Genomic DNA, 12,039 nt, shown 5'->3' with positions numbered 1-12,039 from the left:
AATCTTAACGAAAATTTGGAAGCATCAATAATTAAAAAAAGCAAATTGAACGTTGGATGATCAAATTAGATGACGAATCTATATTTACTCATCGCGTGTAATTTATTTATTTTTTTTTTTTTTATGAAACTCAAGACTTTAAAAACTATTGACGATGTTATTTTCGAGTTTGAGACATCCTATACACCGAGTGCAAAAGTATGGGAGGAGACTAGGAAGAAGGGATGAGATTGTGTGTTTCTCTACGAGGCTGGGTTAGACGCGACGTAACCAGCATCGCAATCCCTAATTATGCAATGTTCCTCTTCTTTTTTTTTTCAATGCGAGATCTCTCGCTCCGCTCGGCGTGAGTTTTCTCACGCACCTGAAGTTCCGAATGCCGCGACTATCGCGGCATTTCTAGACACGCGAGCGCTATTTAGACGCAGTTGCACGAGCTGCATAAACGATCCGACCTGGGAAGCAGTTCCGATTGTTATCCAATCTCAAAAGTAACAGAATTACATAATCGGATTAAGGAATGAAAAAAGAAATATGTCATAGTATTAAAAATTAAAATATCATCGGCAATTTAATTATAAGTAAAGATATTTCTCGTGTTAAATCATGTTAAATAATCGCCTATTCTTCACTCGTTGGTTAATATTAAAGCGTGTACAAACTTATGTCAATTTTTCGTCGTATGATGCGCGAATCAAGCCATCTTTTGGAGAAAAATTCTAATTAAATTGAAATTTTGCTCGACAAATTCTTGTTATTATCTCTCTCGCGAGATGGTATTCTCTCTCCGTACTCGATTAAAAGCAGGAACGATGAGGCGGAGGACAATAGTCCGTTACACAAGTCAAGCGGCGGAAAAATTTCGAGAGGTGGAAAGAAGCGCGGGCGAGACGAGCCGTAACGAGAATCCCAGAATTGTGTCCGGCGATGTGTGGAAACCGTGACACACAACCGCGCGTTCAAGCACTAACGGGTAAAGTAGTTCCGAAACACCGTTCGACCAGTGTATTATTTTTAACGCGCCTTACTTTAATTTTATTTACCGCGATTGTCGGGTGAGCAATCGCATAAGTACTTTCTCGGACCGTAAACTATTTAGAAAACATGTATCTAGTTACGTGCGACTATTGTTGCATATCGAGAAACTCACCGACGACGTTTGCACAATAACTCTCACTGTACAAAAATGTATCGCGTATAAAATTATTCTCACAGAGAAGGGGAATAATAAATTTCTAAAATCAGAAATATTTTATGACGGGGAAATATTTTACGGTATACGGCATATCAAATATTTGACGAAGGGGAGTAATAAATTTTAAAAATGAGAAATATTTTACGAATGTAAAAATCAGGAAGTTGTTTCTTTCAAATTATGGCGCATTTACGATAACGAATTAAATCTGTCTCGCGAAATTCGATTCTCGATCACTGAATCGAGTATTGACTTTTAGCGTGGAAACAATTTTCATCAGGCGGAACAAACTTATACGCGCGTCCCGCCTGGAGATGGATACCTTAATAGCAATAAACAAGAGAAATTTTGCATTAGATCGCCTCACGCAATTCACAGAGCGGAGAGCTGCGACTTTCACTGCCACTTTCATTACTCTCAAGTATGAAGCGTTGTCATGAAATCGCTACATAGATGAAATTACGACAGACACATTATCGCCGCACGGCGTGCGTAAAACAAAACGGAAAATCGTCCATCCGTCGTAATTGTGGCTTCAAATCGCTTAAAACGATAATTTTTAATATTTTCATTATTTAATGGTTTAGACCTCCCTTTCACTTTACCATTTTGTAGAAATCTTGTTCAAGCATTATTAGCGCGCGCGGTACTCTTGAAGTATACAATTTAACCGATCGTTTATTATCTTTGACATGTATCTTTTATAAACGGAATTTTCAATATATACTATAGCTTAAATTTCCAAATTTGTCTACGTATAATTAATCTTGCAAATTCTCGACTTCAATTTTCGCAGTTATTTATTTGATGCTATCTAGAGTATAAATATATAAGTGAATATGTAATATAAAAAATATAAAATCATTTTTTTTTAAATTGTAATATTAATCGTTTCAAAGTATAATATCTATAAATTTTTTTATATACATACGGATGTCGATAATATGCTGCGATATAAGGATCTTAAGTAGAGCCCGTTTAGAGTAGCTGAGATAACAGCGCGGCGAGTTTCTCAAAGGACGAACAGCGCAGATGCGCGCGAAGCCAATTTAAATACCACCGCACTCCTTGGATAGTAGATCGCGAATTTCTTCGCTTTTCCCTACTCGCTTCATCCGTTGGAAGCTCGCTTCTTTGCCGCATAATTATACTCGAGTTAATAATAACTTTCGAAATGCAGGCCTTCGTTCATCCGTTCGTTTGTTTAGCGGCACCGATACGTAGATACGTAGGCAGGTTACATATAGGGTGACGTTATGTTAAACTGTCTGATTTACTAAATATGCTCTTTTTTTCTTGACGAAATTTTTATTAAAAATTATTTTTTTTCTTTACATCTTCTTAATTATCTTAATTATTTCAATAAAATTTCTAATTAAAATTCCGCCACAGTAAAGGCAATTTGAAATTGAATAGAGAAGAAGATTTCTTAATTAGGTACCGTTCACTTATTTTGCTGAAGCTCAATTACAAGTTCATCTTTTTCGATTAGAAAGCCATATTGACGTCTCGATATTTTCACTAGAAATTCATTGATCTAGGAAGCTAAGAGAACTCGCAAAGTTTGACGGCAAAATTTCGGATCACCCTGTAGATACGCGCGACCAAGGTCGGCCACGACGTTGCTACATTAAATTGCACGGTGTTAATCTCGCATTGCCTTCGCTCGCTCGCTCGCTCTTGCCGGCGTAATTCCAGCGGACGACTTTTTTTTTCACCGCTTTCCCCGATAAATATAGTCTCACGACGAGAGATGACGAAAATTGCAAGTCACCGATGATCAGACATGTCTTTTTTTTTTTCTAACGCGAAACTGTCTGTTTCCTGGACACGAGAATTTTAACGCAACTGATGATGATGGATCGCTGTGTCAATGATTGATGCTCTCATCGGTAATGTCGATACAAAATAGACATTAGAGATACAATACAGATACATTTTGTTATGACATAAATCTTTCAGTATGTAAACAGATTAGCGATGGTTCGAGAATGTGACAATTGATAAATATTCAAAAGACATGTTTTTACCAAAGTTTTATTTTACGTGTCGGTTGAGATCGCTATAATTTAAGATGGAATTAAATTTGAAAAATTTCTGAAACCGACACAGTGTCATATATAGATATATTCCGAGATCACCCACGACGATGATGCATCGAATTGTATGGCGTAGTCACCACGGTACGTTAACGATTATGCGCTACATTTCTCATAGTGCGCACAGCGGTAACGCAATTGCGTTGCTCGATCAACACTTGGCCGTAAATAGAGATATCTTTTTGGAGCTTTAGCGTATATCTTTCGAGCAATTATGGAATTAAGTGAGCAATTAGGGCGTAATGTCCAACGATGCGTAATTATATCAATATAATATATTACAGATATTAATTCTAATAACCCGGATAAGATAGCATAATTTATAATGGTGATTAGTAAACTCAATTTTTATTAATCGATTGCTCGCTGGCTTCCTCGAGAAAGGCAAATTGCATAAAATTAAAGAATGTCGAGATTTTAAGACTGCATGTTCTCATTTCCTTCTCATTCGCGATTATGTCAATCGAACGTAATACATTCGAGATTATCACAACGAGTACGAATATTCTTCTTCTTCTTCTTCTCGAAGAAATGCAAGTAGAACAGCAGTTTTCTCCGTTCATTATCCGTCCCAAATTCGCCGCACAGATTACGAAAGTTACCGTTCATCTCTCTCGGTCTCGTTATCGTTCCCTGTAATTCGCCCCTCGATAAACGTTAATCGCACAATCGTAGTTGTACTTTATATTCACGGATCATTGCGTCAATTTTGAAGCTGTATAATTAGAAGCCTTTAGTACTGGAATAGATTATCTAATTAAATCTGAGTATTACGTAAAAAAAAAAAAATTAATATATTCAAAGTATTTATATCACGGTTACAGTTGTAAACGTGCAAATATATGCAGCTCTAATTTGGGGACACAATTCTGTGAGAGCAACGGAGCGTTGAGATTATCAGCTGCGTTTGATTAATTCGGCCGTCTTCGATATCGTGAGGGCGCGATTTAGGGTTGACGGAATCTCATGGCGGCTGATTACGAAAAGGAACTTTTTTGCATCGCTTCTGCATGCGCCTCTCTCATTATCGTGCTGCCTAATGCATAAGTTCGCCGCTAATGTACTGTTATTATCGCGATCGTATACACGCTCTTCGCCGTAATGACAGCGCTCGATGTATAATGCCGCTTCTCCCTTTGTCATCCTTTCGCCACGAACGAAACACCCGGGTACTTGTCGAATCGATGAATGCTAATTCGTCGTCAACGAGCGATCGGTACGTCGAATTTTGCGAGCCAATTTTCAATTTAAATGGATGGAAAAGATAGTACATTTAAATAATGAAAGCGACAATAAAAAGCAAGAAATAAAACAATAATGGAAAATGTTTTAAATACGCAAAACAATGCGAAATAATGTTTCTCTTTAATATCCAAAGTTTTGCAAACGTATTCGTAAGGAACGCGTAAAAAACGTGGAAAGATAAGAATTTAATCTTAAATATTCAATTACAAATGCGTTTCATTGAGATTGAATTTTTGCAGATATTGTACTGAATAATTTTTATGCATTAATCGAATATTTTTTACGTAAAGGGGAAATAGCATGAGAGAGACTCTCTTCCATCATATATTTTTATAATTTGATTTATAATTTTAATATTTTTTTAGTTATATTAATACTTATTTATAAATTTTATACAGGAAATATTCACACGATTTTCTTCGATGAACCTGATGATAAAAAATTAATATCATGAATAATTTTCCGTGATAGAATCTCGATAAAGAATGTCAACTTTCTTTTCGTTGGCATGTACAGTAAAGTATTATTTAAAAGTAAAAACGAAAATATACATACATATATACATATGTTCCATACTAAAGAAGGGAAGTAAAAGTATCATTATAGTCATTTACATTATATATGAAATGATTCGCTAAACATTCTAGTGAAAACCGATTGTTCCGAATCAATTAATAATTAATAAGCGTTCTGTGTCATGTCAAGAAATATAAAAAGCGTTTCGACTATATTAACAACCGTTAAGACCGAAGCAATATTTTGCAATAATTAAAATTTTATCGTAATATTATTCTTTTACTTTACCGTTGCATATCGCTCAGCAGTCTACGTAATTAATAAAAAAATTAATAAAAAAAAAAATGAAATTTGTATACATTAAGATAAACAAAAAGAGAAGGGAATTGTCTTGAAAGGGGGCCACTTCCGAACGAAGATGAGAGGTTTCGTGGACAGGAAGTGTTTCAGCCTCGAGGACCGTCATTAATAATTCCTCGAAAAACGTATCGAAGTCGGTCGAGAAGAAATTGCGATGTTGAATCGCCGTTGCAAAATCGGGGCCTCAAAGTGATTGAGCGTTTTACCCGATTTTACTTCTCTCGACTTCCTCTCACAATACGATCTTCCGGGTTCGCGTTGAGCGAACCTCTGCGACCGATAACACTAGGAGTAGACGCGGCTCTAGCTTTAGTTGAGTGTTGAATCTATATAGCTAGATGCACAGCTTGTGTGCACCGTATGTATGGCTAGACCTACTTTACTCGGTCGAGAGATTACATCGATCGAGTTGAGCGTGGCGGAAATACGAGGCATTAAAGATGTTTCGAATTACTGAAAATTTATAAGTCATATATTTTTAGGATTGTTAAATGATAAAAAATAATAGACGAGAAAAAACGACTAGGTATTTTAAAATTAATATATAGGTTCTCTGTCAAAGCTTTTAATTTCTCGTAAAATTTCATTTTTTGACCAGAAGACATTTGCGTGTCCAATCGCGACGCTGCTTTTAGATGCGGAATTAATAAATATTCCGTAATATATCTAATTGTTATTCGACAGGAAATCTTAGCTACGAGTCGCATGTTTTCTACGAAACGATTGTCGGAGAGACTTGAGATGCGTCTTTCATGCATGCCGATTGTGCGCTCTCTCTTCATCCCTTTCTCTTTCTTCGATGTTTATGGATCCCTTTCGTGCCATCGATCTTCCGCGTTCTATAACGCGGCGAATGTAACGAGTATTATTCTAAGAGCAACAAGGATGCGATATTCCGATGTAAGTAGTGAAACACGCCTTAGCGTGATCCTGCCGCGGGTTATCATTCCGGCATTAATCCTTTGAGATTTTATGACGATCACGAATGTGTGTTAGTTAAAGTCTGCGCAGGGAAAGAATATATTTTGTAATTTTTTTGAGATATAAATCTTGTTCGACTGAAATCGATAGTTAATTTTTACACAACCAGGCTAAAAGAACTACTTATTTCCAATAAAATTGTCGCCGATATAAATGTATTGTTCCTTAAATTGACTTTGAAATGTCGATCACGTAAGTTCTCGATACGATTACTGGAAGTCATTTACGGGGGAAGAAGGGCGAGACTCAGTGATAATTATCGGATTCAGGGGCGAAGTTTGCCGACGAACTTCCGGCCGTCAATTCTTCCGGGTAAACGCCCGAGTCGTCGACGCCGGTAATCGATATCGTTCCAAGTGAAACGAGTTTTGGCGTGATAGTAAACACGCGCGAGGAAGGGGAAGCCTTCTCGTTTCCTCGTGGAAACGGTCGTGGGTAACTTTATAGGAAACCTTGGTCGCGAGTTTCACTCTGCATCGAGTTCTCTGTTACCTGGACTGTCCGTTCCGTCACGGATCCCCGCGTGTAAACGATCGGCAATGTGCACGATGTCAAACACCTATCGCGAGCGCATCGCGCGAACGCGAATGCACTTTTAGCGCACGAACCTAATGCGAGCACCAACGACTTTCTGACGACCTTATTCTTTCTCTCGTGGCGAAGTGTCACACGCGCGTTATCTCTCTAGCCTAGCTATAGAGCGTACGACCGGGTCGGGGAGAGAAAATCCTCTTTTTCCCCATGCTTTTCCGCGCTGCTCTAGTTTAACACTGCGGACTGCAGTTACTCGCTGCGGACGTTGCATAAATGAAACGCAGATGACACTGGAAAAAAGGCACATGAGCGAAAAGAAAGCTCGTTTCAGAGCTTGCTAATAAAATTTTTAATTTACTTAAACTGTATTTACCCGCAGTTATAACTGTTAATAAAATTATAATTACTTAAAAAAAAGCAAGATAAAATCTTTATATACATGTCCCTTTAAAAAAAGCAAGATTTTTCACTTACTTTTTCCAATCATCGCTTCAATTTCATTCTTTGCCTAAATTTTTTTCTCATGGGCAGATAATAATGCTCTTAACGCTTTTTTTTTTCTATATAAATATTTTAAATTCAAAATTTTTCTTTATGTCTCTGTTATAAGTTAGGATATTTCATGGATGTTTAAGAATATGTATTGGGGATATGTATGCTATACGAGCGGCGATTCTCCGAAGCGGCGTTGTAATTTACATGGTCGCAAATCGCTTTCGCAATTTCGCTCGGACGTGTCTGACCGTTTTTTTTTTCTTTTTTTTATCGCGCCGATCGTCCGTCCATTGAGGATTCGCGAATCGCGACCGTTCATTGCGTGTGGCAATCGTTACTCGGCATAGAGAATCCTTTCCTCGTCCATCGACACCGTGTCATCCGATAGCCGCAGGATATACGTGCCTAGCCGAGAGATGTATCGATTGCCGCTCGCTTTTGTTCGAGTTCGCACAGATCGGTCGCCTGCCTCCTCGAGATTCGAACATGGGGATGCACTTGGATGTGCGGTGAGGGCTGGAAAGATGGAAGGAGGGTTACGTCGGAATTAATGCGAAGCGAGAGAGAGAGAGAGAGAGAGAGAGAGAGAGAGAGAAAGAGAGAGCGGGTCCGGTAGAGAAAAGGGATTTATGCACCGCCAGCATTGATAAAATATATTCCCCGCGGGCATATATCTTTCCTCTCTCTTCCGATGCTCGTTTTACGTTTCGCGTAACTCTCGTTGGGCACGTATGCGAGCTCGCGTTCCTTAGCATTTTCCTGCGCGAGATACGTTCTTAGAATCGCAGCCATAAACATAAAGCAGAACAGAACCTTGAAAGAGATGAATAATTTTCTAATTGATAATTATAATTGCAAATTTTTTTTTTTTTATGATTATCGTAATCGCCAATCGTGTATGTAGCAATATTATCGAACGTCTGTACATTTTTATCAATGTTATAAATCACAAAAAAGGTTCAGTATATCGTCTCGAGAGGTGTAATTAGCGTTTTAGCACAAGACTGTCAAAGAAGCGGATCTGTCCGCATGCTCTCCGACGAGATGAGAAAGAGATCGCACGAAGGTGGGGGACGGAGGAAGAGAAGGAGGGAGAGGAAGAGAGAGAGCGTCGCGCACTTAGGGCCTTTCGTCACGGAGACGAGGTGAGAGCCGGCCGCGCGCGCGGTCAATGGCTGCGGTATCCGCAGGTTCAAGGAAACCGGGCTGGTCCGATTCGACATGTCGTGTCGCGTGTTCCCGGGGAAACCGAACAGGTGACGCGCCTGCCTCTGTGAAAATGCAGGTTAATGGAATGCCGTCTAAGTAGCCTCCGCCGTTGCTGCCGTGCAACTGCATACGATTACCGCGACTGGATTCTCGAGAATCTTCCACGCTTCGACGATCGAATAGAGAATTGTGTCGTGCCTCTATCGAAGACGTTAAACACGTCTGACATGTATAAAATTTGCGGTAAACATTTTCACAGCATATATATATATGCGTGCAATCTATTCTATTGCGATTAATTGCGCGTATAAAATTTAGAGATATTTTATAAATATAGATGTTTCACTAAGTGTGAAAAATATGACGTATGAAACTGGTATTTTTTTATATAAAAAGGAATACCGAAAAGAGAGAAGAGACTTTACATATTTTTTTACTTTATGGCCTCAATCAAATATAATAGAACGATCACGAATCCGGACGGTTTTGAATGCCGATCGTTCTCTTCTCATGAAGCAACAAATCTCATTGTTATGAAATTTCTTTCTTAAGCACGTAATTCTTTTCATAATCTCCTCGTGGACCTATCGATTATTCCGAACAAAGCAATGATTTTCTCATGTTTGTGATAAGAGATCCAATTAACCTGTGCATCCGGACATTAACGTAAAGTTTCTCTCGCAATCAGATACATACTGCATGCACAGATAGGATTATATTGCAAAATGTTTTAGAATCGATTAAACATGTATCGATTGTACATAATATTTATTCATCGACATAATATTGATTTATTTGTGTCGATTTATTCATGCGCGATTTTTCAACATATCCGTACCCTGATATTTTGACGATTGTATGAAACGAAGGCCACTCCACGCGCTTCTATCAGCGCACGACATAGCAACGAACTCATCGATCGGTTACGAAGGCGGCTTTTCGAATGGGAGACCACGAGAAACCCCAATGGGACAACGACACGAACGGGGGAGAAGCGCGGGCGTTTCATGGTGTCTATATGCGTAGATGTGTAAGTGTATGCGACTCGTGCGTATCGATCTAATGTCTTTTTTTCCCATACCGGTACATGAAGGCGGCAGTTGACATGTTACTATCCATGGGGTGGTTCCATAAATCCCGGCTCGGCTCCGCCAACGCAACCCTCTCGACGATGACACTCTCGTTCGCGGCGTATCGGGCTCCGCTCTGTTGTCACTCGATACGGCACCGCGTCCTCGCCGCGACCTCAGAGGATCCACGTTGAACGGGAGGATGCGATGCGAACGCGGCTGGCAACAACGACCGGTAAGAATAGACACCTGCTTGTGCGCCGATCTAGGCAGGTTGAGACCTTCCACCGGACTGAAGTCAGAATGCGCACTGGTCGGTTTCCATGGTGGTGGGCCGATGGTAGTGGTCGGTCGACGATGCTGGAGAAGAGAGCTGGAGGTGGTGCCGGTGGTGGTGGTGGTTGTTAGGTTGAGGTAGTGGCGGCGGCGGTGACGATGGTACCCCGGTAGATCTCGGAGAATTGGTGGGGGGGGTTTTGACAGAACCGTCTGCGTGCCGGCTGCGCGCCGCGTTCTCCATCAGGCGATGGCGCAGACTAGGTCTTAAGGCACTATGCGCATGATGGTGTTGGCCGAGAAACACCCATGGGACGCCATGAGATCGAGACTAGAAATTGTCGTGGAAAAACCGGCATTAAATTTTTGCACCGTCTTGAAAATTTCTCATTAATAGTAATAATGAGGCTGCCTCTTTAATTAATTTTGTGCTGGCGATATATTATTGTGTATTTTATAAAATGATTATGTTCGATAATAACAGTAATTAAAGTTATTTAATTATAATGTAGAAAAAAAATGTGTAACATGAAAAATTATAGTGAGTTCGAGCAGATCTTGTTCAATTTTGCAAATTGCAGAATTTTTTCTTATTGCAGTGATAGGAATATCTGAAAAATCAATAATTTGACACTCGCTCATCCTGCTTCGCGAACACAATAGTAATCAACGTCGCGTCAATTTTCATTATTCTACTATAATAATTTCTTCTCGTATTGTATACAAGAGAAAGTAATGCATCTTCGACAGTTTCCTCGCGAAAGCGCAACTTGGCATTCGGGATGCTGCTTCTTAATGCATTGTCGCATTCCAACTATATTTTTCTACAAATGCTTTATTGTCTCAGCGAATCTTCCTGTCTAGCAATTTTGTCCTTTATGTGGTTTGAGAAATGTTGGCATGGACGGTACACAACTCTCCTGAAAATGATCATTTTTTTGCTTCTGGTTTATATAAGCTTCCGCAGTTCCATTTCCATCCGGTACAACTGTCGGGCACTCTCGTTGTCGGGCTTCCATTTTATTCTTTGTCTTTTATGGTTTTTTTTTTTTCTCTTGTTACCTCCGCGTCCTTTGTGTTCGCGCAGGATATATTTTCGCACGAGGATCCGAGCTGATATGACCGGCGCGCGATTTTCATCGGGCAAAAGCAAAATGTAAATATTTGCCAATTCGTCGACACGTTTCAACTTTTCTTATGTCGCACGAGATGGCTCGAAAGATGCAGATTTTTTAGGAACGTATTTTCGAAATACACAATAATATCAGCCTATTTTTGTGTGACAAATAAGTTGCATCAAAATTGGGTTTGTGCAGCTTCTATTGGAACACTTTACGCCTGCGATATCGATCGTCCTTTAACGATGTTTGCTAGTAGACGTAGTTATAATGACGCTAACTCGTATAATTGTTCGGTTATACTCAGGCTAATTGCATTGGCCCGTTCATCGTAGCTTCTCTCTTCGGGCGGCAGAGTAGAATTTAATTTGTGGCCAAGTGCCTGGTTTGAAGTGACTCCGAGTTCTCCGGTTTCACCTGGACGACTCCCCCCCAGTTCCGGCGCATTCAGATTCAAAGCTCTGGACGAAATCAATACGTAGATATCGCGCATCTCAGCTATTTTCTCCCTTCCCGATGTGCTTCCCTGCGTTTCCGGTAATAAGTTCTCCGGCCGTGCGGTAAAGTGTGCCAAAGAAAAAGAAGAAAGAGAAAGAGATTGCAGAGATATTGGAAAGTGTGGGAAATAAGGAAAATGGAGTTTTTTTGCTTTTTTATATTCTTTTGGCTAAAAGTTGCTGACGTCCAGAAAATATTATTTAAAAACCTATAAAGTCCGCGAATTTTTCTGTCATACGTGATTACATTAATTTATCATGGGCTACAATTAAGACATTAAAAAAAAAAAATTAGATTCTCTTTATGTTATAATTTTATTGTATATTAATACAAAAGTTTGATGATGAAGATTGAAGGATATTTCGCTTAAATAAATTGAATTTCTAAAATAAAATAAGAGATCCGCGCGATGATAAAAATATTGAACTTAAATATTGACAACG

The 12,039-nt window shown here is 39.4% G+C and overlaps 2 protein-coding genes across 4 annotated transcripts in view; one reads left to right on the top strand and one right to left on the bottom strand.

Moving 5' to 3' along the window:
* The window catches only part of LOC126854395 (uncharacterized), a 32,394-nt gene extending 22,292 nt beyond the window's left edge, over positions 1 to 10,102 (bottom strand). Inside the window, exon 1 of one of the 3 annotated variants that reach the window (XM_050601062.1) lies at positions 9,716 to 10,102. In XM_050601062.1, the coding sequence (XP_050457019.1) occupies positions 9,716 to 9,753 (38 nt within the window). In that variant the 5' untranslated portion in view covers positions 9,754 to 10,102. The remainder of the gene's footprint in view (positions 1 to 9,715) is intronic. The other 2 variants (XM_050601064.1, XM_050601061.1) reach the window with 2 other exon arrangements.
* Positions 1 to 12,039, top strand: part of LOC126854390 (cell adhesion molecule Dscam2-like) — a 114,163-nt gene that overhangs the window by 6,129 nt on the left and 95,995 nt on the right.

This window comes from Cataglyphis hispanica, chromosome 14, assembly GCF_021464435.1.
Source record: "Cataglyphis hispanica isolate Lineage 1 chromosome 14, ULB_Chis1_1.0, whole genome shotgun sequence".
NCBI classification, from domain to species: domain Eukaryota; kingdom Metazoa; phylum Arthropoda; class Insecta; order Hymenoptera; family Formicidae; genus Cataglyphis; species Cataglyphis hispanica.
The sequence above is the reverse complement of the archived record's forward strand: the minus strand, read 5'-3'. Positions and strand labels throughout refer to the sequence as shown.